At 53.4% G+C, this 26406-nt stretch overlaps 9 protein-coding genes across 9 annotated transcripts; 6 read left to right on the top strand and 3 right to left on the bottom strand.

The window, feature by feature from the left end:
* The first annotated feature begins 3183 nt into the window (after positions 1-3183).
* Positions 3184-6080, top strand: EV422DRAFT_523478 (uncharacterized protein). The gene is made up of 13 exons (XM_053069913.1): positions 3184-3369; positions 3429-3543; positions 3655-3735; positions 3802-3892; positions 3969-4089; positions 4164-4224; positions 4304-4442; positions 4515-4667; positions 4750-4908; positions 4995-5224; positions 5301-5381; positions 5458-5667; positions 5752-6080. Exons 1-13 carry the CDS (start codon positions 3344-3346, stop codon positions 5923-5925), a joined length of 1641 nt encoding a protein of 546 aa, XP_052927306.1. The 5' UTR covers positions 3184-3343; the 3' UTR covers positions 5926-6080.
* Positions 6081-6424: 344 nt separating this feature from the next.
* Positions 6425-8051, top strand: EV422DRAFT_523476 (uncharacterized protein). The gene is made up of 2 exons (XM_053069912.1): positions 6425-6881; positions 6967-8051. The coding sequence occupies exons 1-2, from the start codon at positions 6683-6685 to the stop codon at positions 7752-7754; spliced, it is 987 nt and encodes a 328-aa protein (XP_052927305.1). The 5' UTR covers positions 6425-6682; the 3' UTR covers positions 7755-8051.
* Positions 8052-9364: 1313 nt separating this feature from the next.
* EV422DRAFT_523473 (uncharacterized protein) lies at positions 9365-10205 on the top strand (the record flags this gene model as incomplete). Its single annotated transcript, XM_053069911.1, has 2 exons — positions 9365-9412; positions 9480-10205. Coding segments are annotated over 2 exons (656 nt in total), but the record flags the coding sequence as incomplete, so codon positions are not given.
* A 150-nt stretch (positions 10206-10355) lies between these two features.
* On the bottom strand, positions 10356-11828 carry EV422DRAFT_392848 (P-loop containing nucleoside triphosphate hydrolase protein). The gene is made up of 4 exons (XM_053066865.1): positions 11392-11828; positions 11226-11298; positions 10894-11147; positions 10356-10795 (listed from the first exon to the last, which is right to left on the bottom strand). The coding sequence occupies exons 1-4, from the start codon at positions 11725-11727 to the stop codon at positions 10691-10693; spliced, it is 768 nt and encodes a 255-aa protein (XP_052927303.1). The 5' UTR covers positions 11728-11828; the 3' UTR covers positions 10356-10690.
* Positions 11829-13574: 1746 nt separating this feature from the next.
* EV422DRAFT_523465 (uncharacterized protein) lies at positions 13575-15483 on the top strand. The gene is made up of 3 exons (XM_053069910.1): positions 13575-13994; positions 14060-14236; positions 14313-15483. The coding sequence occupies exons 1-3, from the start codon at positions 13820-13822 to the stop codon at positions 15212-15214; spliced, it is 1254 nt and encodes a 417-aa protein (XP_052927302.1). The 5' UTR covers positions 13575-13819; the 3' UTR covers positions 15215-15483.
* Positions 15484-16246: 763 nt separating this feature from the next.
* EV422DRAFT_523462 (Thiolase, N-terminal domain-containing protein) lies at positions 16247-18008 on the top strand. Its single transcript, XM_053069909.1, has 6 exons — positions 16247-16355; positions 16447-16463; positions 16549-16693; positions 16767-17153; positions 17222-17390; positions 17465-18008. The coding sequence occupies exons 1-6, from the start codon at positions 16319-16321 to the stop codon at positions 17910-17912; spliced, it is 1203 nt and encodes a 400-aa protein (XP_052927301.1). The 5' UTR covers positions 16247-16318; the 3' UTR covers positions 17913-18008.
* Positions 18009-19900, bottom strand: EV422DRAFT_523461 (tryptophanyl-tRNA synthetase). The gene is made up of 4 exons (XM_053069908.1): positions 19533-19900; positions 18768-19374; positions 18387-18695; positions 18009-18317 (listed from the first exon to the last, which is right to left on the bottom strand). The coding sequence occupies exons 1-4, from the start codon at positions 19838-19840 to the stop codon at positions 18222-18224; spliced, it is 1320 nt and encodes a 439-aa protein (XP_052927300.1). The 5' UTR covers positions 19841-19900; the 3' UTR covers positions 18009-18221.
* A 166-nt stretch (positions 19901-20066) lies between these two features.
* EV422DRAFT_392784 (vacuolar sorting protein 39 domain 2-domain-containing protein) lies at positions 20067-23807 on the top strand. The gene is made up of 10 exons (XM_053066864.1): positions 20067-20273; positions 20338-20940; positions 21002-21327; positions 21385-21468; positions 21532-21715; positions 21787-22524; positions 22603-22710; positions 22780-22882; positions 22953-23247; positions 23327-23807. Exons 1-10 carry the CDS (start codon positions 20201-20203, stop codon positions 23477-23479), a joined length of 2667 nt encoding a protein of 888 aa, XP_052927299.1. The 5' UTR covers positions 20067-20200; the 3' UTR covers positions 23480-23807.
* EV422DRAFT_392691 (eukaryotic integral membrane protein-domain-containing protein) lies at positions 23574-25463 on the bottom strand. Its single transcript, XM_053066863.1, has 9 exons — positions 25233-25463; positions 24999-25175; positions 24821-24885; positions 24634-24735; positions 24498-24561; positions 24384-24437; positions 24118-24311; positions 23867-24037; positions 23574-23796 (listed from the first exon to the last, which is right to left on the bottom strand). The coding sequence occupies exons 1-9, from the start codon at positions 25245-25247 to the stop codon at positions 23730-23732; spliced, it is 909 nt and encodes a 302-aa protein (XP_052927298.1). The 5' UTR covers positions 25248-25463; the 3' UTR covers positions 23574-23729.
* Positions 25464-26406: the final 943 nt, after the last annotated feature.

The following is a 26406-nucleotide window of genomic DNA, read 5'->3' as shown; positions in this document are numbered from 1 at the left end:
AGTTCAAGGGAACACCATTCAAGCCTATCCGAGCCCAGCCCGTGGATCTGTTCCCGCACACCAAGCACTGTGAGCTTATAATTGAGTTCAGGAGATAGACAGTCTGTTCCGTAGACGAGAGGGGCATGATCGCATGGGTAAACTCCGGTAGTATGTAGCTGAGCACGGTGCAAAGCATAAAACTGTGGTTTTACGAAGCGCCTTGGGAACAATTTCAACACGACGAACTGAAATTCCCTCTCCTGACTTCGCCACTCATCACCTTTCCAGGACGTTGCAGAACCCAGGAATTAGAGAGGTTGTGCTATCGGTTTGTACGGATTCAGGCGACGGATTGGGTGTGGCTTTATGAAAACGTTTTCGTCGCTTCCAGCCGGCTGCTTGCTGTTGTGCTATTCGTTGACCTTCTTACATACCACCATCTCGAAGGGGATCACCCTCGCCATCTCCAGGTCATTTCACCGTCGCCATGGCCACACCTGCCCACGCCATGGAGGCCACTTCTGCACCTCCCGCTCCACCTGCTGACCCCACACCGCCTCCAAAGAGAAGGAAAGGACCTCACCTGCGTCCAGCCCACGACGTTGCCCTTTTGAAGGAGGTTGTTGCCCACCTCCCCGAGAGCAAGCCTCGCAATCAGAAAACACAGACATGGGAACTGATTGCGGCAAACACCAACAGCTGCTTTTCTGGCCCCGCCGTGTTTGACTTCCGACGAGCGAGGGACCGAACAAACATATTGCTAGAGAAGTTCAGAAATGATGATATGGACTCGCTGCGAGCCTCGGGGACCGATGAGGAGTATGATGAGCGCACACAACTGCTGCAGGAGCTGACAGATCTGAACGCAAACGCTTCGATGTTGAAAGAGGCGGACAAGGAAAAGAAGGACACCGACGAGAGGCGGGGGCGTCTTTTGCAGGAGGCGTCGCTTGAGTCTATGGGGGAGTGGGATGATGGCAGCTCCGTGAGCAGCTCGAGAGCTTCGTCAGTTGGAAGAAAGCGGCGTAGGTCATCATCAGCTCAAGAAGGGGAGGATGCCCTCATCCGTCATCTGCTTGAGGAACGTGCTGTAGCCGGGGCGTTAGCTCAAAAGCAGCTGGATCTTGAACAGCGACGTGTCAATCTGCTGGAGGCTGAAATGGCAGATCGCAGGGCGGAAATGGCAGACCGGAGGGCGGAACATGCTGCTATGATGCGGCTCATGATGACTTTAGCAGATTAATTCAAGTAGACTGTAAATACATTTGTACGGTTGGGGGCTCTACGTTAAAGGTAGAGGTGGTAACGCTCCCATGTATACATGTATGAATATTTGTAAACAAAGTGGCAAGAAGATAGAATCGTCCCACTGGCTGGAGCCAGATCTTCTGGTTTTTTGCAACGAAGGCCCACAGTTGAATGATTTTTCCGAATCCCCACTCCACACATGTTCGGACAGCACTCATCCGCGTGTTGAATTCCTGCTGTCGTGGAGTTAATTGGGCCCCTTTGAAACCCACTTGTAGCCAGGGCCTCAACGGATACGCAGGATCACCGTAGATAACAAACTGACGGCCGTTAAATTGTGCTGATTCCTCCATGATGTCCCCAATCCTGCTCTCAACAAGGATCCGAGCGTCGTGGCGGGGGCCTGGGAATGGACCGGCAAGATGGATAATGATCCCGTCTGGAGAAATCACCGACTGGAATTTTATGGCATGCTTGCGTTTGTGCCCATTAAAGGCTTGTCGCTGGTGATGACTGGGTCTGGCAATGCCCCGCACCGTCCCGTCGATAAATCCAATGCAGTCTTTCAGGACAAGCGTTCTGTTGTACACTGAGCTTGCAAAAGTTGAGAGGCGTTCTTTGTTCAAGCGCTCCGCATCCCACACAAACAGATGCTTATGTTTTTCGTAAATCAGCGAAGTGGTAACGTTGATGATAGCGGAAAGCTGATAAACAGATCGGTGAAAGATTTCCACCAGGTCTGCCAAGCGGCATGGGTATGCAAACCGACGGAAGACAATTGCGAGGGCTTCTTCGGAAGTGCAGGAGTAGCGTTGCGGGGTTATGATGACATCTGGCAAGCGTAGGTGTTGCAGCACATGCTGAAATTCTTCGTAGGTATGGAAACGAAACTCGGACTTGAAGTGTGCATCCGTCAAAGCCCTGAGGTTGATGCGAAGCTCAGGTTGTAAAGGCTGGCGACGGAGACGGAGATCCCGGTGACGAGCATGCTGCGCCCGTCGTCTCCGCAGCAAAAGGAGAAGCAGGAGGTTGTTGTCACCGTCAGGGAGGTCGTCCAGTGCTGCCCGCATGTCTGCAAAGCGAAAAAGCTGGCGCAATGCTTTTCAAGATGCTGGCGGGGAATCCGTTTTGAAAGCTACGGATTGGAGAGCCCCTCTTCGTTCCCAACGGACCGCTCGCAACGTATTCATGGCAATACCCCTCTCCGGGGACAGGTTACCGCCTTTCCGGACAGAATTCGTCGCGGGAATCTGTTCTGAACGGATAGCACAACCTCTCTATTTACTCATCACCCGTTCAGGATGTTTTGTGCAGAACCCAGGAATTTTTACTCATCACCCTTCCAGGACGTTTAGTGCAGAACCCAGGAATTTGGATGACGTCCAGATTAGATCAGAGACCGGCATTTGATGGACGCAAGCTACCTGGATGCAATTTTTCGATTAGAGACCCTCATGCTCCCTTCGGTTTTCATTCATGTGCACACTCTCGATCGGTTCTGCCCTGAATGTCCTGGAATTCGTGATGAGTAAATTCCTGGGTTCTGCACTGAACATCCTGAAAGGGTGATGAGTAACATTTCCTGTTATTCAACATGTGTCACCGTCGCGATCGGGACTTGCTGTCGGACAATGTTATTGTGGTAAACACGTTCAGGGGTCCTTGCAAAGGCCTGGAGCAGAGGCGCAGAACCCAGGAATTTACTCATCACCCTTTCACGACATTCAGTGCAGAGAGAGTGTGCACATGAATGAACACCGAAGGGAGCATGAGGGTTTTCTGGAAGGATTTCGGCAGATCGGACAATGTCATTGTGGAAAACGCATTCAGGGGTCTTTGCAAAAGGCCTAGTGCAAAGAGGGGCGCGAAACTTTAACCGACATTACCACTTTTGACAGCGCGGTCGACACCAAGTCCGATCGCGACGGTGACACATGTTGAATAACAGGAAATGTTTACCTTCTCCAGAGATATGCGCCCTCTATAAAAGAGAGGTCTCGCCCACTCCCCCCGGATATATGTTCTTGTGTGTTACTGTAGTCTTACCATCTTTACTATAGCCACCTTCATCTGTCACTTAAACGACCATCAGCGGTAAAGAGCCGAAGTGAGAATGGCGGACGTCGAGCAGAACGTTAGGTTAGATCGGCGCAATTGCTCGACGTTCTGCTCGACCCAATGAGCTAACCATTTCAAAGCGACCTGGCCAAAGAGTCGAAGCAAAAAGATGCCAAGAGCCTTCTTCCCCCCATCCCTCTGATTATTCTCGCGCCCGTCCTGGTTCTCGTGGCTCTCATTGCCGTGGCCGTTCCGGTAAGTCTCTGACGGTCTGGATGCAGTATTGCAGAGGGACTCAGGGAGGCTGCTCGGAGCACTGCCAAGGCCACTTACTTACATAGCTGTTGGCTCCTTTGTTTCGTACAGAGCTCCGTCGTCCTGAACAAAGCCAGTGAAGACACTACTGACCTTTTGGCTGGAGAGTATTTAAGGGCGCTGTTAGCCAATGTGAGGCGCGGCTGAATTCGAAACCGACGTCGGAAACATTACCTGAACCGATTTTCCCGCATACAGGTTAAAGTACAGGCGGAGGCGCCCGCCAGAAACCTAGTGCCCCTCGTCAACAGCCTGTTGAAGAATCCCGCCACGTCCGAAACATTCAATAGTAAGTGAAGGCTTGCCCGGCGCCGCAATATCCGATTGTACTAAAGCAACTTGCCTGTGTGCTCTGGTGGATCTAGGTAATTTCACGGCCAAGTCCTTAACCACTGGGTCGATCATCCCCACCATTCTCTCCTTGGGGGAGACATACGAGATGTCTACCCTCACCTGCTATTCGGCCCATTGGAAGTCCGGATATGAGTGAGTAATTCCTTGACTGCGCTATGGTCTTTGATATGATGGAGTTCACTTTTGATCTCTTCCCATTGTATCAGTGCAAATACCCCCCTCGTCAACGACTGCTATGACTGGATGTCCATGGTGGACTACGGTGTGGTAAGTAAACGTCCTCATGCTGTGCTGAGTGTGCGGACCCTCTGGTGCTGAAAGTAGGCGTTAATTGGGCTCGTAATAGCTGCAATACACCATCTACACCGGGATATCGTTCCTAGGTGTGACCGAGCCAGGAAAAGCCGAGGGAACGCGCCCAGCCTATCCGGGGTGCGCCGCAGGAACGTACATGAATCAGACCGGATACTTTTACTTGAACTCCAGTGAGTGTTCCAATTCCGTTTGAGTTGTGTATTATCTGCTTTGAATGTTTGACTTACTGACCCTCTTCAAAGCCTCTGGATATCCCTCGGCGCTACAGTACAAACCGCTTATCGGTGTTCCGAAAGCCGATCCCTTCACCTACAACATCGAGCCAAAGATGTTGTCAGATTGTATGATGATTTTGGGGAAGGAGCCTCCAACGCCTGCGATCCCCGAATTCTCCAGTGAGTGTTTCCTCTGACTGACGCGGGGTACATAACATTACAACCATAAGACTCAAATCACTTTCTTGTTTCTTCTTACCAGTTGCTCGGCTGCAAAACGGCTGGAAGCTTGGTGTTGTGGGCTCAAGGCACTACGCCGCTGGCGCGACTAGACCCGACTACTCATGTGTCGCGGGTTTCCGCATTGACGATGTGTGGAACGATTTACTTCGCGCATTGAAACCCCCTGTAGCCAACAGCGGTAGGAACTCGTTCTTGATGCTTTTGAGTGTGAGGCGATGCGTTTTCTACTCGGTGCTGATGGCTCGCACTGTTCGATTCCTCTAGTGGTGGCCTTGTTCTTCCAGGACGCCAACTTCACCATCGCAGCCAGCAGTAACATGATCGTTGATGAGTCGCAAATAGGCGGCGTCATCCTTTTTGCCGAGGCGAAACCCGACGCCTTCACGATTTCCATTCAGGGTTCGTTGAAAAGTCGATACGGTGACGGGGCGGCCGCTCTGGCCGCAATCGGAGATGGGACGTCGTACAATACCAAAATCGATGGCACAGAATGGGTGGGTATACGTCTTCGAAAGTACGTGGAGCCATGCTCAATCACCGACGCTGATGTGGGGCACTTTCACCGCTTAGATCATCAACACGGCTGTAGTTGAGATGAGCACGAGAGACCAAGATCGATTCTTGGTCGTCGCCGCTGTTCCTCACAGTGAGGTAAGTGAAGCAAATCCAAACGTCGCCAATGCCCCAGCTGAATCGGCCATGTTTCCTCTTCATTTCCAACGTCCAGATTTACGGAGTCATTGACAGCGCCCGCAAGCGCAGTTTGGGAATGAGCATTGGAATCGGTGTGGGCGTGGCGGCGCTCATTGCTACTGTTTTCGTCTTCGTCACGTTGCCTTTGTCGCGCCTAGCAGCTCAGATGGCGCAGCTCACCAAATTGGACTTTGGCACACTCGAGTCATCGGGCGCTCTGGAACGGAGGAGCATCATTTGGGAGGTATGAGAAAATGATCGTCTAGCGCTTGATTCTCATTGCTGTTTTCGTCTAGCGTCAGTGTTAATCCATCATCTACTACCACAGCTTCGCAAGGTTCAGACGACCTTCGCCACCATGGTCCGCGCGTTTGCGGGGGCCATCAAGAAGAACAAACAAATGGCTGGCGGAGGAGCCTTCAGCGGCACAACTTCGGTCACTCCCAAAACAAATACCAGCAGCAAGCTAGGATCTAGCAGTTTGGCCCTGGGACGGAAGTAGTTTGAGAATCTACAGCGAAGGGAGGCAGACGTATCATGATTTTCTTGAAGTGGTCCAACGCTAGCCATATCAACTCTGTGCAAAAGTTGCAAACATCATTGCCGTTTTCTGTGAATAGTGTGATGTATTCCAAGACGCCAATCGGCCGGAGGATGAGGCAAAGAACGGTTAACCCACTTTCAACTACTTGACCCGATGGTGAGGTCTCCTTTCCTAGGCTTCAACAGGCGAATTCGACAGCGTTGACGGGTGGCACCCTATGGAGTCGGTACCGTCACCTGATGGGAGACGGGTGTCTTTTCCGATCGGAGACAGGTGTCTTCTCCGACGACCGGCGGTTTTGGGTCGATTCCCAATTCCATAGCCCGGCCATTTCCGGCCACCCGTGGGAAATAGGGAGCCGTCTTATACTTGTGTCCTTTTCTGCTTGCGTGGGACGGCTTCTGTAGCGAAAAATTGCTCATCAGGAGGAGGCTTCGTAAGTTCATCAAACGCGTAACTGAAGTTACAGAACCTATGATTTTCGGCCGCTTTCGAGTCGTCATGGCCTTTTCACAGCGGTTCGCATTTGAAGCTGCGCAGGCAGCAAAGTTTTCCGTACACCTGGCTTTGACTACCAGTGCGACCCACACCACTAGTCCGCCGAGCGCCATGTTCGGAATCCTATAAAAGCAACGGGGATGTGCGCGCCCCCCTGTGTTCAGTACCACCTCGTACTATCCCAAGTTCTCAAGCGCACGAGACGACACTTGCCAACATGCTCGGCCTCAGGAACATCGCCGTCTTCGTGCTCGCCGCGGTCTCCGCCGTGTCGGCTGCCCCGGTCGCCACGCGCGAAAACACTGTGGAGGTTGAACTCGAAAAGAGGTTGTCTCTTCCCATCTTCCCTTGGGAGATCCCCGGCGCTCAGGCCGTTGGTGTGAAGAAGATGATTGTGTTTGGAGACTCCTTGTCTGGTACGTGTTTCCTGCCGTCTCTTCGTCGAATAAGAGAATGCTACGAGCTCCCCGCTGACCTTCTGTCATTCTCTCAATTCTATAGACAACGGAAACACCGCCAAGTTTATGGACGCGAATGGCGCAAACCCTCCCTTCCCGCGCGATGTCTACCCCGAAGGACGCTACACGAACGGTCTCGTCTGGTCCGATTACATTTCCCAGACACTCAAAGCGTCCGTTGACAACTACGCGTACGGGGGTTCCACCACGTCGGCCGCCAACGAGCCTGGTGCCGACACGAACGGTTATATTGACTACCGCCTCCCGGGCCTCATCGAGCAGGTCAACCAGTTCGCATCGGCCGGCCAGCCCTTCGACGCCTCCACGACTTTGTTCAGCGTTTGGTCCGGTGCCAACGACTACTGGAGCAAGAATGCCAACGTCTCCCTCTTCACCCCGAAGGTGGTGGTCGGCAACATTGTGGCCTCCGTCAACACCCTCATCAAATCCGGGGCGAAAAACATTGTGGTGTTCAACCTGCCCCCAGGCCAGAGTCAGATCCCATGGGTCCAGCACAACCTTATCCTCGCCGGCGAGCTGATCAAGCTCGCGGTTCTGAACCCCTCTGTCAAGCTCGTGGCCATTTCTATGGAGATCGAGTTCGCATACATCGTGCTCAACCGCAAAAAGTGGGGCTTCAAAATGCCTATCGGCGACGTGCTCAAGACATGTGTCTCGCGGGTGAACCCTACCGCTCCCCGCGTTGCTTGCCCCAACCCCGCGGATTTCCTCCTGTACGACTCCCACCCTACGACAAAGACGCACCAAGTCATTGCTGACCGTGTGCTCAAGCAGCTGGTCAACCATAACATTGTCCCCGCTGCCAACTAGAAAATTTACATAGAATCGTCATAGGGCCGGTCCCTGACTGAATCTTCCTACGATAGATGGAGACTCTGGCCACGAGTGCGAAGTAGACTCTCTCTAGATAGAGTGTTACCGAAGAGTCAATATACCTTTATCACTGCAATAGATGCTGCATAATCAGCCGTCGTTATGATCAGTAAAGCAGATTTTCGCTGACGGGCGTGACTAGGGTAACTCGTGCTAAATGTGGGTAGCTCACTTCAAGAATAAGACTTTTTTACAGCCAAATTGCACCATCTGATTAACAAACCTAAGAACCCCTTTGCCTTCGGTGAGTCGGCCTTACCTCCTACAATCAGGGTCTACCACGCTCCGCTCGGCAACTGTCTAACTAGTAGTCTGACCCTAACCCGAGTTGCTCACATTTAGCACGAGTTACCCGCTTCTAGCCATTCACTTCGCTGACCCCGTCATTACATAAGCGTCGGGTGCTGTCAATTCTGTCAGCCGCTTTTCCCTGTCAAACTTTGCTGATTTCTCGCATTTCAGGTAACGACGTTACTCTCTTCGTCGTCTTACCAGGAGTCAGATGCAATATTGCGCCTCCTTGCTAAACAAAGGGAGCGTAAGCAATGCCCAGCAGACAGGAAATCCTCCGAATTAAGCTAAATGCAATATGAAGTGTGGCTGAAAAGTAAATCGAGGATGGCGAGGAAACGGAGAACAGGGGGCGTGAGAGCTAGAGGAATGACGTGGGGATAGCGGGTAAGGAAGCCCCGTCAAAACCCGACATACGATTAAAAGAAGAGCGGTTCGCATACAGTTTGCACGAATAAACAGAAATCACTCTGCCTCCCACATCTCAACAGAATGTCCGCCCAAACCCCACCCCCGCCCGCCCCCGTCACCTCGGCACCACCACTCCTCCCCCCGGAACTGCTCATCAAAATTTTCGCCCACCTCCCCGGCGAGACGCTCTGCCTGCTCTGCGGGGTGTCTCGCTCATGGCGCAAATGCGCCGAGGAGCCCGCATTGTGGAGACGGCTTTGTGCGCTGGCGGAGATTCATCAGGATTCTTATGTTGTTGCTCATGTTGGGGAGGGGGATGGGGAGGTTTTTGGGATGGATGGGGTTGAGGAGAATGGGTAGGTGTGCTCTTTACTTGTTGGTTTTAGATGTTGAGGTGTGCATTTGAGCAGAATATCTGACCGCCCATCACCACACGCAGCCCCTCAATAACAATAAACTGGAAAGCCACCGTAACAACACACCTCTCGCACCTCCGCTCCCGCTCCAAACGGTTCTGGGCCACCTACCACGACTGCCACGCCCTGCAATCCCTCTTCCCGCCTCACTCGCGGTTCAACGCCGACGGGAGCGAAGACGGGGATGATGTTCTGGCGACGCGGTCGATATATGATGGGTTGCGGCCGGCGAGGAGGGCAGTGGTTGTGGGAGCCAGGGAGGTGGTGGTGTGTGAGCAGTGTGAGAAGGAGAGGGGGTGGATGGGGGGTGTGGGGTTTTGGGGTAGGTTTTGATTGAGGCCGGTGGTTGAAATGTCCTTTGTGTCGGCCGCATATTGGGCTGTTTCTTCAGAAAACTTCAATAGACTGATATCATCTTGGACGTCGTAGGAATGGATAACGGGATAGTAGCCACAGCCATGTCGCCCACATTTTCCGGTAAGATTGTAATACCACCCAGCAGCATAACATCGCTCATTAAGCATCCCATCTCTTCCCCGCACAGCGCTGTCAACATCCCAACCCCCCCAAACCCACACCCACCTCCCACCCCTCCTCCCCCACTCCCCCATCCTCCGCTCCCACACCCTGGGTACCTCATCCCCACCCTCCTTCTCCCCACCCCACTACGCGAACCCCCACCATCACACCCACAACCACCCCACAACGAGCCCCCCGCGCCGCCCCAGCACCCACCACCTGACAACCTCCCTCACCCGCGCCTCCATGATCCTCCATACTTTGACAGCGGGATGTGATCTGGCGGCAGGGATGGTGGATGTCCTTGCGCCGAGTCCGTTGAGCGCGAGCGGGTCTATGGCTTCGTTGAGTGCTTCGAATCCCATGTCCTCTTTCTTGGGGATGGGCGTCTCGTCGATGTCGGTTTTGATGGGCTCACCCGTGGGGTCGTTTGGTGGGGGGTCGATTAGGGAGGGGTACGCGGGTGTTGTTGAGGTTAGGGAGCACGATGGCGGGGATGGTGGGAGGGAAGCGGGTGGACGAAGACGGTCGATTGAGAGGGATGCGGCGGCGGCGGGAGTTGGCATACCTGTGGGGGATTTGACGAGGTCGTTTGGACGGCTTAGGATGTTTGATGGGGTTTATTTTGTGTGATCTTGGAGGGGGCGAGGGACAGAGGGACTCTGTGGATGAGTGCTGACGCCGTCGTTCGTCGGCTAGTTCCGGACGGTTCAGTAATGGTCGTAATGGCTTCTCTGCAACAATCTAGCAACTCGTTACCTATAGAACGATATACATATACAGTTACTTCATACTTAGAGGACTACGCTACACTGAATCATCAAATCACAGGGCAAGAGCAAAACAAGAACTAACAAAAATCGAATACGATAAACGACAAGGACACCGAAGCAAAAAGGGTAGGGACTATTGAATAAGGGATGTGCTACGGTGCGATGGAAGGGAAAAACTAGTAGCTAAACAACAGGGCGCAAAATACAAAAACCGAGGTCGGTGAAACGGGGATTTTATCAATTAGGGAAGGTACACTGGGGGGTTAGGCGGCTGGATAGCGCACCGGAAATCGTGTCGTCGTCGCAAGGGGGGATGAGTTGCGAGGGGTGCCAAGGGAAGTTGGATTGCAATCTTGCATTGTGAACGATCGCGGCACATTCCGGGCGTGGAAAGCTAGGAGGAGATCGATCGCGAGAGCCTACGGGGATCGATGTAGCGGAAGGCCTCGGAGGAGCTCTGGATTTAACATCCGCAGACTCCTTGTTGTTCTTCTTCCTCGCCGTGCAGCTGAACAGCTCCTGGGCGGGGACCTTGTTGCTTCTGCCACAATGCTGGCGTTTCCGCGATCTGTCACAAGAATGCCGAAGACAATATCGTCAGTATACCAATCGCCATGCGGCAACTCGACCAGACGTTGATTCTTCGGTCGACGACGAGACACCCACCTTACGAACGACCTCAACAAACGCATCCTTCACACCCGTCTTCGTCTTTGCGCTAGTTTCGATGAACAGCGTCCCCATCCTCCTCGCGAAAGCTTCTCCGTCCTTCCGAGACACTTCCCGCACGCCAGGCGTATCCTTGTCGCATTTGTTTCCCACGATAATCTTTATCACGTCCCGGCTGGACGAGTAGGTATCCAGCTCGTTGAACCACAGTTGGAGATGTTCGAATGTTTGACGGTTGGATACGTCGTATACTGGGTGAATGGAGTAGTGTGAGTGCTATGTTCGTGCATGCTTTTGTGACCATTTGAGGAGGGACAACGCCGGCTCACCTAGAATCACTCCCTGAGCTCCACGGTAATAGCTGGAAGTCAGTGTTCGGAATCGCTCTTGACCAGCGGTGTCCTTTGAATGTCAAAAGAGAAATTAGGTTCGCTGAAATACAAGAAACACCGACTGCGTTGACATGCACAAGACGGCTAACAGTCGCCAGCTTACCCATATTGTCAGCTTGTACCGCTTATTTTCAACATCCACTATCTTCACTTTGAAGTCAACACCTGGACAAATGGAAGACAGTGTGAGACGCTTTGTTCTCGTGTGTGCACGGCCTTGACACGGCACCGTCGTCACCGCCAACTCCCAGTCGCCCAAAGGACGCAAGTGGTCCCTAAAACACCCACCAATAGTTGCTGAGACTTCATCTGGCTGCAGCCACGTATCATCCGTAAAGCGCAGAAGTAGGGACGATTTCCCAGTTCCGGAATCACCAATTAGCAATAGCTTGAATGTTGCTGCTATGTCCACGTCGCCATTCGGAGGTGGGGTCGGCATGGTGTTTGGAAGCTTATGTTACTAGGAGTGGCTTCTCTGCCGACTGGGTTGTTCCAGACTTGCTAGGTCGATCTCAGTGGACCTTGCGTTTAGCGGGTCGGCTTCCGTTCCTTGGCGGAGCAGAAACAATACGGTGCTGCTGCAATCGGGACAGCGGAGTAACCTTGGCAGGCTTTACTATGGGTGTCTACTGATATAAGCGACTAGATAGTACGTCGGGTATATCTGTAATATGGGGCCAAGGGGGGTCTTCCGTTGGAAGTCTTGAGACGACGACGTTGAGCTGGAGTTGGAGTGGGAGTTTTCTCGCAGGCCAGCGTCATCATGTGCGCGGGTGACGTGTGGACTTCCCTTTTGCGGAGTATGGCCTTCCTGTCGGTGCTCATCCTGTACATACATTATATGGCCATCAGTCTTCGTACAGGCATCGTCTCTGACACCCTGCTTGTCCAAAGGCGAAACATTGATGAATCTTGACCATCCAAATCACACTTGGCGAACACAAACCTCGATCCCAACCCAGTATCGAGGTCTATGTTCACCGAGTCCCCGGCTATGATCTAGGCGTGAAAGTCCTGTAGTGCGCTCCCTCGCCCCGCTTTGTCAGATTTTTGCCGTGCGTTCAGCACATGTTGAGCGCTCCGACTGTCTTCGAGGCACTTGATCCAGCCTCATCAGATTGGAATAGTACCGTCTACTAATTCCTCCGTTTGAACTGGTCGAGAGGGGCTCGCACTCGACGTCGCACTCTTGTACTTGGGGTGGTTCAACCCGCCGCATGGCTCCAGACTGGAACCTTTTTCACTGCGGTGCGTCTCGACAACTTTAAACATCATCCGCCGCTCATTGTGGAGCTGGATCTTGTCAGCTTCATACGACTCTGCGTCTCACCTGTGGCATGTTTAGTAGCATCCCAATGCCTCCTCTCGATGGTGAGTGCCATCTAGCCTGGTCGAGTTGTAGAACTGTCGCGGGAGATGGCGGACGTACTTGATAGATCTGCAAAGAAATGCTCGCGAACAGATCCTTGCACCAAAGCGTTCAAATTGCGGGCGACAAATCGAAGCCACCGCCTCGGAAAACATTCTCGGAAAGCCCTTCCGTTGTCAAAGAGAGAGTATTTTTGGCCTTCCTTCCAGCAACTTCAGAGTGAGCTGCAGAGTGTGTATCGCCGCTCTTGTCGCGTATTCCCACAGCCCCGATTGATGACGCCTACTTCAGAGTGCTTCAGAGCCTCACAGTCTTGGCAGCGCACATTCGGCAGCCTTGGAGAGAAACTCATATATGTATAGGACGTTCCTTGAAAGCAACTTCCGACGGCGACGACGGTATTGACACAAGATAGCATCGGCAGTTCCTTTCGTCCAGCCTAACTATCCAGTCCACGCACGCGCTGTCCTCCCCCTTAGTCTCGCCCTCATGTCCAACTCCGCTTCCTCGCTCCATCCTTTTCCTCACGCCATCACTCCACCGCCAGACGAACACACCACAGGCAGCAGCAGCCCAAAAGCAAGCGTAAGCGATATTATCAACATGCTCGGCGGTACCTCCCTATCTTCCATATCTTCCACCGCAACACCCCGAAACCAATCTCCCTTACCTCCGAGTTCACCACTTCTTGGCCCAAGGGGTAGTACTAGTTCTGGTGGTGGAAACTCGATTTTTGCCCTTGTCAGGAAGTTTACGGAGGCTGATGACTTATTGGATATACTGGAGGCTTTTGAGGTGGGTTTCGTGAGAGTTGCGAGTTAGAGCGACGAGCGGGGCGAGGGGTTGGATGCGACAGCGAGAGAGCAGAGCGGGTACGGCCCTGAAGGCGCAACACACTCGCGAGCGAAGGCGGGCCGGAGCCGGTCGTCCTTTTGTATGAGCTGAAGAGCACCCTTGTCGCGAGCGGAGCGGGCATGATGTCGGTTTGAAATATCGTCATCCAACCCACAACCTAAGTGCTTGTTCCCCCCTGTAGGCATGGAAGCTGGCGTGTATAGATCGTGAAGGTGGCTCCGCGCCAACGACCCCGTACGAAACATACACATTACTTCACAAGCATTCAGCGACTGCGACACACCATCTGGGCGATTTCTGGAAATGCATGGAAGCGCGGTTCAGCGATCCACATTACGTTTCGCAGACTTCATCATCAACAAACTTATCGAATGCGGCGGGCAGGAGAGCACTGATTGTGGGCGCGGGGCCGGCAGGACTTCGGGCTGCTGTGGAGATGTGTTTGTTGAGATGTGACAAGATTGTCGTGCTTGAGAAGCGAAGTACGTATTATTCAGTTCTCCTCCACTGGCACGAAACATTTTCTCACGCTCATTCTTCCCTTCAGACACATTCAACAGGGTGAATGTGATGAGGATACACACAAAGGACATGGACGAGCTTGTGCATCAGCTGGGGGCGAGAGACTTTTACCGCAAGATTTGCGTTCAGGACCGAGATGTCGTCGCCATCAGACGCATGCAGATTGTTTTTATGAAGATGGCTTTGTGTTTAGGCGCTGAGAGTAAGCTCACTTCGAGGGCGCGGTCTAATGAATGGACCCGTACTCACTCTACACAACAAACTCGTTGCTCCCACAGTCATCCCCCAAGCCGAGCTAGCAGGCATCGAACCCGACAAAGACACCCCCTACTGGACAGCCCGCACTACCACCTCAACACCACACGACCTAAAATGCAACACCCTCGTCCTAGCCGGCGGCGAAAAATCCAAACTCTCCTCCGACTTCGGCTTCTCCCGTACCTCCTTCCGCGCCGGCGTCGCCACAGGTATCACCTGCAACTTCGTCCCCTCCCACTCGCCCGCCGCCGCCGACGCCATGCAGGGCGGAGTCGTCTCATATCTCTCCGCGCCTTTCTTCAACTCGCTGAAAGAGAAAGGACTGGATCTTGAGAACCTTGCCTCGTATATTACTGAGGAATCGCATTACCTCGTCATGACGCCCAAACGCAGCACCCTGCTCAACAAGGGAATTGTCAAGGAAGACCGCGCGGATCCCGTGGAGTTGGTGCAACGTGATAACGTCGACCGCGACAACTTACTCAAATTTGCAAGAGAAGTCGCAACAATGGCAGGTGTGCCACCGGACAGCGAATTCCTCCAAACCACGTCAAGTAAAGGCGGCCCGCCCCGCCCGGACGTCGCCATCTTCGACTTCACCGGCAAAACTTGCGCTACCGAACCCAGTAAAGCAATTACCTCCACCTTCACGCCCCCCGGGAGCAACACAAGACACCCAAAAACCCTCCTAGTAGCCCTCGTCGGCGACGCCCTCGTGGAACCCTTCTGGCCAATGGGCACCGGGTGGGCGCGCGCCGTGGGCAGTTGTAAAGCGCTAGGAGACTGTCTGAGGGAACTTGGTCCGGATCCGCTGAAATGGGGTGAGCGTGTGGAGGCGGTGTTGAAGGCGCATGCGGAGCAGTATATTGTGTTGAAGAGTGAGAGTTATGCGCCGATGACGAATGTTATGGGGTCCAGTTGAGAGATGGACGTCTTCGCCGTACGTGTTTTTTGATGTACCACTCCATCTATGCTTTGTGTTTTTTTCATACCTTACATAGTCGGATTACCCGCTGCATAGCCGCTGAAATTTTGTATGTACTGTATATAGACGCTTAGCTCATTGTTCTTTTTCTTTTCCTTTTCGCGTTGTGCGTTGGACCCTTTAAACATTTCGTTTTGATGTCGTGTATCTGTGTACAATGAACCCTAACAGTATGAGAAAAGAATAGTACCACCATCTATTATAGTAGTTCCGATGGCTCCTGGAGGTTCGTCCCTGCTGGCAAAGAGGGTTCATTTATCTTGACGTCCTGAAGACGGACGATACGGCAGATGCGAGAGCAATATTTGGGCCGTGCACGTATGCATCTTCGTTTCGCTGTCACCCGCCGCGAGACATTGTGAGTTCCATTTGTCCTGTGCAGGAGGATTTCTATCCTACCTATCTTTCCGACATATACAAGATGTGATGTGCATCTACGCTACTTGCACGCGGCGGTGAATGAAAAAGCGATAGCTATCGACGGACAATATCTCCTGAAGATGTTCACCGGTGCCGGCTATCAAGTGTTCGCTGTTGAGCTGCCGATCGGAGGCTACATATAGGCCCAAAGCTTGATACTTTTTCTATTTCACCCAGGGCGTATGCTCTTGATATACACGATCCTGCCCGCGTGTTTTTCGCGGATGCATATCAGTCGCTGGGCAGGCTAATATATATTCAGGGGACTACATCCGGCTTTTCATCGAAGCAGTGCAGCATGTGCCAGTAGTACCTTACCTCGCAGACTCCAGTGCAAGGAGTTTGCGAGCAGAATATACGGAGGGCAAGGAGAATACTGGGAGCAAGGACAGGGGATACCGATTTTGACGGGTGCATTGTTCATTGAATGCCGCCGCGGGCAGTCGCGGGTGCTGCGTTCTGCACATGCCAAAAGGAGTCACGCGAAGCGTTGCTGACTAATCATCCAACCCGTTGGGATTTCGCACGATTCCGCCCCTGGCGAAACTACAAATACGGCGACACTCTCATCATCATCTCCTCGAAAATTGCAACTTTCCCACGGCTGCAACACCTATCACAATGGCGTCCAAACACCTTGCAAAGAACGTCTACATCGGTAAGTCGCCTCGACACCATTCCGCCCATCTATGTTTCAGGAGTCTGTTCTCATCGTCTTCGCATCTCCCTTTGTTATCTGCGCACCACAGTCGCAGCCAAGCGCACGGTATGTCCAGCATCCTTTCTTTCGGCGGGAGGCAGGAGTCCCATTTCAGGAGGTTAACTCATTGTTGCTTTCTTCCCTTGCATAGCCCTTCGGTGCCTTTGGCGGAAAGCTTACCAACTTCTCGGCAACTGAGCTTGGAGGCCTCGCGTCCGTGGCTGCATTGAAGGAATTGCCAAGCGGGACGAAGGTAGACTCTGTTATCTACGGGAACGTGCTGCAAACCTCTGCAGGTAGGTTGGCGGGGTCATACTTTACTTCGGTGGTCAAACGTGGGGTTCTGGCTGACACGCATTCCTCTGCCAGATGCCGCATACCTCGCCCGCCACGTCGGTCACCGCGCCAACGTCCCCATCGAGTCGCCCGCGTTGACCATCAACCGCCTCTGCGGGTCCGGGTTCCAATCCGTCATCAACGGCGCTCAAGAGATCATTCTAGGTGAAGCCGAAATCGTACTCACCGGCGGGACAGAGAGCATGACCCAGGCGCCGTATGCCTTGCGGAATGCACGCTTCGGAACGAAATACGGTGTCGACCAGAAGCTTGAGGATACCCTCGCCCATGCTCTCACGGACACTTTCCCCGAGAAGACGCCGATGGGGATCACTGCTGAGAATCTTGCGAAACAATATGGCATCACGAGGAAAGAGGCTGATGAGTTTGCGTTGAGATCACAACAGAACTACGCGAAAGGTGGGTTGATGAAACGGTTGTCCATGGTCCTCTTATGATGCTTACTGACGCCCAAATCCCTTTTCCAGCACACGCTGCCGGTATCTTCAACGCAGAAATCGCTCCCGTGGAGATCAAGACGCGGAAAGGCACGGAATCGTTCACTGCCGACGAGCATCCACGAGGATCAACAACTCTCGAGACGCTCGCAAAGCTGCAATCCGTGTTCATCAAGCAGACAGGGACGGTCACCGCTGGGTAAGAAAGATGCACTCATTCAGACATCCATTTTAGTTAGGTCCGACAAGCTCACACGCTCCCATCACTCACAGAAACGCGTCCGGGATTTGCGACGGCGCCGCCTCCCTCGTCGTCGCCAGCGAATCCGCCGTCAAATCCCAAAACCTCAAACCCCTCGCTCGTCTCGTCAGCTGGCACTACTCCGGCGTCGACCCTAAGATCATGGGTATCGGGCCCGTCCCCGCCGTCAAAGGCGCGTTGAAGAAGGCCGGTTTGACACTGAACGACATGGATATCATTGAATTGAATGAGGCGTTTGCCACGCAGGCGATTGCCGTGTCCCGCGAGCTTGGATGGGATATGTCGAAGGTCAACTTGGCTGGTGGGGCCATTGCCATTGGACACCCGCTCGGAGCGAGTGGGGCGAGGATCACTGCGCATTTGGCGCATGAGCTGCAACGTACGAAGAAGCGATATGCTTTGGGGACGGCGTGTATTGGGGGTGGGCAGGGTATTGCGCTCATTTTGGAGCGTGCGTAAATCGGGTCGACAACGGACTTCTTGAGTTGGAGTATCTGTAGCTACGTAGAGAAGCAAAGAGCACTTTCTTTGGCTAGTCCTTGAAGCACATCTAAGTTTGAATCTTTAATTACATGTAGTCTATCTACAAAATGCAGAATCTGTCGTCATCAGCTATTATCAACTGAACGCGGCTGAAATACAACTCATTCGCTGGTGGATTCGGGGCGGACATTATAGTTAACTGGCAGGCTGCTGCTGCGCGTACGTCAACTCGATGAATATAAACTGAACATACAAGCGAGATAAAGTCAAATTGCCGTGACGTCGCTAAGCGACAGGCTTCTTCGCGGGCGGGGTGACGATGTTCCGTGGACCAATGTCGAGGAACTTGTCGATCGTCTCCTGCGTGAGGGTCTTCCGTCTCTGCAAAAAAAAATGACACCCATGAGCCCAACAATTAAGGTAGCCAAGGCGAAAACACGCTTTACATACCGCCTGCATCTCCCCCACCAACCCCGTAACAACCTCAATACAAAATTTCTTCAGCTCCCCCGTCATCATCTCGCCACTGGTATACTTCTGGCGAACCTCCTCAAGCTTATCGTCGTCGTCGAGGAAGAAGCGGAGGTACTGGAAGCACACGTCGACGTCGCAGTTACCGCCGTACTTGCGGTGCTCCTCGAGGGTGTCGCGGCCGCCGGAGAAGGCGTATTTGTTGATTTTGTTTTTGATTTGGGAGGGGGTGTCGGTAAGGTAGATGGCGGAGGAGGCGTTGGAGGCGGACATTTTGGAGGAGGGGCCCTGTGAGTTGGGGAGTGGCGTGGGTTAGAAGTGGGAATAAAGAAAGGAAGTCTTTCGACCGGGGATTCTTACCTGCAGGGCCGGGAAGAACATGGCGTGTAGCAGCGCTGGTTTGGGGTACTTCAGCTTGGCAGCGACATCGCGGGTAAGTCGGAAGTAAGGATCCTGGTCAATCGCGCACGGAATCAAGCATGGCACATCTGATTTCCCGCCAAAGATCTGCGGGAACGAGTTCGAGAAGGACGGCGCGGCTTGCACAGACACGAAGTGCAGTTTGCCAACATTGTCGCTGTCACCAAACCCGAACGTGGCCTTGGATGCATTGGTGGTGATGCATTTCGAGATCCGTACCACGTTCTGGTAGAACGCGGGGTTCATGTACCCGAGATTGGAGAAGATCAGGGTCTTCTCCGGGTCGAACCCGAACGCCATGATGTCCTTGGCGTTCTCTTTTGAGTACTTCAATGCGTCAGCCATAGTCAGTTCTTGCTTGAACAGGAACTTTTCGTCGTCGGTGAGTTGGATGACTAGCGGACATTGGAAGACGTCTTGCAACCATTTGCAGAAGATGAAAGGAACCATGTGGCCGACGTGCATGCTCCCGCTGCTAGGTCCACGGCCGGTGTAGAGGTAGAATGGCTTTCCTTTCTCGTATCGGTCCAGTAGTTGTGTCAGGTCTCTACAAGTCATCGTGTCAGAACTTGTCGCATCACCAGAGCACATTCCCCCCAGACACATCAGCCGTGCGTCCACCTGGCCGGGCCCCGTGGACCCCGGTCGATCCCGTACGCCCTCTAAAGGTCCCTCAGTGCTTCCCATTGCCTCAAACCTCCTCACCTGTGCGAAAAGAACAACCCTCTCCTCAAAAACGGATGCGGCCTCGTCCCCGTCAGCTTCTCCAACCTATCCAGCAGCGCCTGATCTATCCTTCTCGTCCCGAACTGCTCGACCAGCTTATTGTAGTCGATAGCGACGGCCTTGCCGTCTACCTGTGCTCCTTGTACATCCCAGGGAGTGACGACCTGCTCCTGGTTGCTGTCGGTCGGGCCGGAGGCGCTTTCTGCGGGGACTTCGACGGGAGCGGATGTTAGTGTTGCTGGTGACGAGGTGGCCTGCACGGGACCGTCTGCGGCTGGTTCGCCCATTGTTGCTGTGGATAACGGTTGTTCAATGCCGTCTGAGAATTGGCCGTGATCTCTATTGGCTTTTGTGACTTCCGAGATGCGGCTTGACGCTCCTTATATCTGAAGGACGCGGTGCGTGCATGTGCGGGTGCGTGGCTCCCAACTCATATGACACCGTGACTCATGTGGAAACAGCCGAATGACACACGCCCCGCGCACCCTACCCTACAATGTCGTGCATGAGCGAATTACTAGTAGCTTGCTCCAGCAGTAGCACGCAGAGTAGCACGTCCAGTAAACCTGTACACACATGGACAGCGCAAAGGACCACAGAGGCAAAGGTTGTAATAGCACTGAAACCAGGGGCGGAAAAGCATCGGCATGCACAACGTCTTTCATGCACAACCAATTGTAGAAAAGTTACCGTTGAAGATCACATGTGTCGACTCGTATGGTATAGTCAACCACCTGTCAAACAGACCAGTCTGGAACAGCTAAACTAACGCTCTAAGCTACAGAGAACCATATCGTGGTGGGGGCGGACAACGGGTCTCTTTTGCTGTACAACGTAGAGGAAGAGCCAAGTTTTACGATAAACTTGGTCGAAACACGCGTGGGGTCGACTTCGAAGCCTGTGGATGCCATCTGCATCTTGAATGGCACCGATTCCGTGGCCGTTCTTTCAGCGGGGGCCGTTCGAATCCACAGGATAAGCACTTTGGAGCTGATCGTAAGCCTGGATTCGATCAAAGGGGCGCTTTGTATAGGGTCACCGAAACCTGCGGAAAACGACGCGGAGACCACTACCTCCTCGCAGTTTGCTGTCACATCGAAGAACAGGCTGTGGATCTGGACCTTTGATGGTCGAGATGCCAAATCAGAGAAGGAGCTGGCCTTGCCAGACAGGACCAGATCGATCACCTGGAGCCATTCACCCGATGTTTTATTCCTCGGCTACACACGATCTGTGTCGCGCGTGGACATTTCAACAGGCACCATCACCGATGTGCATTCGTTCCGGACATCGATAGCAGGAGCAATAGGCAGTTTCGCGCCGATGAAGCAGGCGGCGGTTCTCGTCGATGTCCTATCCGAAGATAGGCTGCTGGTGACGAAAGATGGTAGGCCGCAACATGTGTTGATCCGAACGAAGGGGATCGGACGCTGACGACTTTCTGCTAGAGACGACCATTGTGGTGCAAGAAAACGGGACTGTGGTCCATGATGTGGAGATTGGATGGAGCGCTCCGCCATACGTCGTGGGTAATAGCTATGTAGCACATGTCGGGGGGGTTCAACATCTCACCATCGTTGGCTTTGCAGCGCCATGGCCACCGTTCGTCGTTGCGCTCCTCCCCCGTCACGTGGAAGTGCGGGCCTTGCAGCGTAACGTCGTAGTGCAGACTCTACCACTACCTGGTGTAAATACTGTGGTGTTTGGACATTCCATTTTGGCTGCTAGCCCCACGTCGATATGGAGACTACTACCGGTCGATTTTGAAGATCAAGTGAGAAACTCACTAGTTCTGACATTCATTGGGGCATATAACTGATGCACGGTGAAGATAGAACAGCTCCTCGGGAACGATGAGTACGCAGATGCACAATCCCTGGTGGAAGAGCTTGCGTTTCCGACGGAACAAGATAAGGTTAGACGGTGGAAACGGGATTTTGCGTCCTCAGAGGCTCTTTGCTCAACTCCACACACTTAGATCGCGAACGTCATCCGCATACGCGGGATGTACGCCCACCACTTGTTCAGAGCCGAACACAAGTATCAGGAAGGCCTGTCCATACTGCAGGAGCTAAACGCGTCCCCACTGGATGTCATCAATCTCTTTCCCGAATTCGCTCCCCCCGATCCAGATGCATCTAGCGAGCCAGTCCAGCCATCAGGTGCGCCACCCGTGGGCCAGGGACTCCCACAACCGCACGCTGGGACTTACCTTTTCGGCTCCTGTACTCAGATAGGAACGCCATCATGTTACTATTGACGTACCTGACTGAACAGCGCGGGGTTCTCTCGCGGCTTCGGCAGCAACAGGAAGCCTACGCGAAAAGTGTCATGGGCTCAGCAAGCCAAGCCGCGACAACCAATATCGCCGACACGGTCTACCTCTCCGAAGTGGTCGATACTACCCTCCTAAAAGTCTACCTCCAAGTAAACGAAGCCCTCGTCGGCCCCCTTCTGCGCGTCACCAACCACTGCAACGTCTCCGAAAGCGAGTCCCTCCTCCTCCACCGCGAGAAATTCGACGAGCTGATTTCGCTGTACCGCACAAAGGGCCTCCACAGGAAAGCGCTCGAGTTTCTCAAAACGAAAGCCACCTCGCCCGAAGCCACCGCTGCGGAAACAGAGAAGATGGTGCAGTACCTCCACGCCCTGAACATGGAATCCAACCTGGACCTCATCCTGGAGTACGCGGCGTGGATCCTCAGCAAAGACCGTAAAGAAGGGATGAAGATCTTCACCGAGCATTATGACGAGCTCAGCTTGGACACCAAGAAACGCATTGCAGCGTTTTTGCTGGATGTGGATGAGGACTTTGCAATGGGGTATTTGGAGTATTTGGTGCATGAGACGAAGGAAGTGGATGCGGGGATTCAGGAGTCGTTGCTGTTGATATATCTTTCCCGATTGAGGAGGGAGTTGGGGGCGAGGACGGGGCTGGCGGGGCCGATGGTGCCGAGTCGGGATGGAGCAGGTATAGGTCTTTGCCACACTCCGGTTGCCTCGGTTGGCTTATGTTTTCTAACGATGGCCTGTTCTGTGTGGGCAGAAGAAGGCTCCGGTAAATCCTTCTGGGACATCCGACGTAAACTCACAAAGATGTTGGAAACATCGACCACCTATCGGCCCGAGAAGATATTAGACGCCTTACCTGCTGATGGTAATGTTGCCCAAGCCAATCACACGCCTTCTTATGCAATTCGCTGACCTTACTCCTGCATCCCAATAGCACTGTACGAGGAAAAAGCCATAGTCCTCAGCCGTCTCAAACGTCACGAGGAAGCGTTACGCATCTACATCGAGAAAGTGCGGAATTACCGTATGGCTAATCTGTGAGTGCCTGGGAAATGTCGCTCGCACTGTTTGCCGTGCAGTCCTCACTGTTTCACGGGCGTTTTCTAGGTACTGCGAGAAACACTACGACCCCTCCGACCCCCAGTCCCGCGACGTGTTCCTCCTCCTTCTCCAATTGTACCTCTCCCTCCTCTCCAAGAACGAGTTCCCGTTGCCGGAGATATTGTCGTTTATGACCATCTACGGCGCTAGCATCGATGCGATTCGGGCAATGGCGATATTACCCCAAACCATCCCCCTAACTGACCTCCTCGGCTACTTCGAACGTAACATGCACGATACGCATCGGACGCGGAATACGAATGAGGTTGTCAAGAATTTACTGAAGGCTGAGTGTATACAGGTGAGGGAACAAATCCCATCTTCCCCACATTTGCCCCATATAACCAGCTCATTGCCGACTGACAATTTGAACCCGACAGTTCAAATCGCGATTATCGCACCACACGTCGGTGCGGATCCCCGTCACCGACGAACGGATGTGCTCGATATGTCTGAAACGTATCGCGAATAGTGTGTTTACGAGATTTCCGGATGGTGTTATTGTACATGCTTATTGTGCTTCGCGGCAATAAACAATGGCGGCTGTATCTACAGAAGAGCTTTCGTACTATACACATGCAGGGGTGACGGTGTGGGTCATGACTATCTTACTGTTTTTAAGATTGGGGGTAATCTAAACGCTGGAGAGTTTCTAACGGCGAGTGAAACGACGGACGATAGTCATCACCCCGCGCGGGGGCGGCCGATTCTCCCCCCACTTCCAATCCCAACCACGCTCACTACCATCAGTAATCCCGCAATACGAAACCTGCTCTCGCGTTCCTATCGAGCCCCAGGCGCATCAGGGGTGCTCGCCAGCCGTGAGTCCAGCGCTTTCAACGCCAACGCCCTATATCATAGAAGATGCAACGTCAATGAAATGCGCTCGGGGTCCCCGTTCGCCGCGTTCGGCAACTGACCTCCTCCGCTCAGCATCAGCGTCCGACGCCGCTGGCGGGTTGCTTGCAGCCTGTTGACTCCCCGCCGCCGCAACCGGTGTCGTCGTGGGAAGCGGCTGCCGCAATGGCGGACATAGTTTTGCTGCGACGGCGAACTTGTACACCGTATTTGAGAGGGGTTTGATGAAAGGACTGTGTGGAAAAACAGAATGGGGTCATGAGTTCACATGCCAGTTCATCTGGGATAGACGGCAAACTTCGACGGCACTCACTGTAAGAAGTCCGGAAAGAAGCTCGCGAATGAGAACGTTTCGCTCCGATCTCCCTTGATGCCGTCCTGCTTCTTGTAGAACCGTGTATACACCCACGATCCCAGGGTCCCGAAGAAGATTATGAAGAAATGAACGTGGATGATCCGCAAGGCGAAAAGGATGAAGTTGGCGAGGAGGTATAGCGATGGGATGTACTGTAGGATGTATTGCAAAGGTTGAGCCATGGCGTAAAAGGGCTATCCATCCTAACGCGGATAATCTCATACCTTGGCACGTATCGAGATGACGTTGAACACTTTGATGGAATGCTCGGGGACTGCCTTTACGGTTTTCGTTGATCAGTTACGGCACAAGCGGTGTTGGCTGGAAGACCGACATACCTGCTTGAAGGAGACGAGAAAGCCGGCCAGCAGGCCCGCTAACCCGCTGGCTTCCGAGCCAAATCTGGAGGGCAGTCGTAGTCAGATGACGAGTTCCACTTCCACATCCACTCGTATGCGCCTTCATTCTACTCACAGCCAGAAGTAGTCCATCGTGACCGCGTATTCAAAGACCGTGGCAAGCAGGACCCCGAAGTACGTCGACAGATTTACGATCGCGACATACTTTGCGAACTCTCTACAGGCGGCCATGGTCGGATTAGCCACAGTGATCATATCGACTATGCCTTCTTCATCCACACGTCATCGCCATCTAAACGTACTTCGTGCCCCAATGTGATTCAAAGTACTTCCCCGACAGCACCAGTCCCACGCTGTTTATCGCCAGCTGGCGAGTATCGAATGAAACGCGGGATTAGCCTCCAGCAGCTGCAAAGCTCCCCAAGGAGCTCCCGCCCTAGTCTTCACTCATGATGTACTACCCTCAAGGTGCCCTCATACCGAAAAAATATTGATCTCCCATAACCCCGCTAGCGCGAATGTCCAAATGTAGTAGAACGACGTTGCCGGTCGGAGTGCAAGGTATTCGTGCGGGACAACTAGACCGGCTAGGGATAGGACTATCGCTGCTCCGAGGAGGGAGCGGGTAGCTATTGGTATTGAGCGGGGGTTGAAGTTCTGTAGGAAGACTTGGTCAGTTGAGGTGGGCAATTTGAGAACGGTTCAGTAGCACACCTTTATCGAAGCCATCTTGGGCAATCTTGACGCTAAGGGAGCGGGTCTGTCGACAGAACAAGTTACGGCAGCCTGTCCTATTCGTTCTCTTCGTCCGCCTTCGAATCACTGTCGAGGTGGAAAGTGCCAGCGCTTGCCCGAATTCACTCGACTGCAATTCACACTGGATGAGTTCGAACGCCATGTTTCCACGAGCTCTGCGCAGCGCGTGCGTGACTGTGCCACCCAGTGGGACTTGTGAAGAGTCAAGACAGACGTGTCGCTGGGCGAAACGCAACTTGGTAGCGTTGGCGACCTGGTGGATACTGTCCTGTACTGTACTGTACTGTACTGTACATAGCGTGCATATAGAGTTTTCGTCTTCAGCATCCTCTGTTGAACAACTCGAACGGCTGACAAGCGAGAGGCCGCTTCCAGACGGACCTATACAGTGCCGCTGTTCACGCGCTCACCCGCCGAGATGGTAAGAGATCACGCCAACGGCAGCAAGGACTTCGAGTGCTGACGTCTCATCTCAGGGCTACATAATATGGGGCATCATCCTGGCGTTCTTCCAGAACTTCCGAAGAGGCCATATGATGGGTGTCGCCGCCGCCACCGCGGCCCTATGCGCCCAGTGCGGGCTCGACTATACCACAATATGTAAGGACGAAGCGGCGGTCTGAACGGCGGAAGTAACCCGAGACTCAATAGTTACGCTTCCGTCATCTAGCCGGACTCCGTCGCCAGTGTCTCTTCATCGCGCAATGTATCCTAATCCCATATCTCTTCGCCATGCTCTGGATCGATGCACGAAACACATCGATGGAGATGAAATGGCCCGCGTTCCCGTCCTTGGACGACGAGGAGCGGTTGGGCCGCGTTTCGAGACAGCATGTGTATCGGGCGGCGAAGGATGGGCGGTTGAGGGCTCCGACGATGCCGCCGGGGGTCAAGGTGATGCCTCCCGGTATTAAGGTATGGGAGACGCGCAATAGCGATCATAGATAGGATTGCACAATGGGATGCTGACTGACTTGGATCGCAGGTTATGAATCCTCTGGAACGCGTGAAAAAGCTTGTGCAGCTGTATTGGGATAAGGATGATTCCTGCCGGGTCGTCAAGGTGACGACGAGTGGCGATTCCGTGTATTGGCATGTTGGTAAGAGCGGAAAGTGGGCTGCATAATATGTT

This window comes from Fimicolochytrium jonesii (assembly GCF_025526975.1).
Source record: "Fimicolochytrium jonesii strain JEL569 chromosome Unknown EV422scaffold_6, whole genome shotgun sequence".
NCBI lineage: Eukaryota > Fungi > Chytridiomycota > Chytridiomycetes > Spizellomycetales > Powellomycetaceae > Fimicolochytrium > Fimicolochytrium jonesii.
This window is presented reverse-complemented; position numbering and strand designations above follow the sequence as displayed.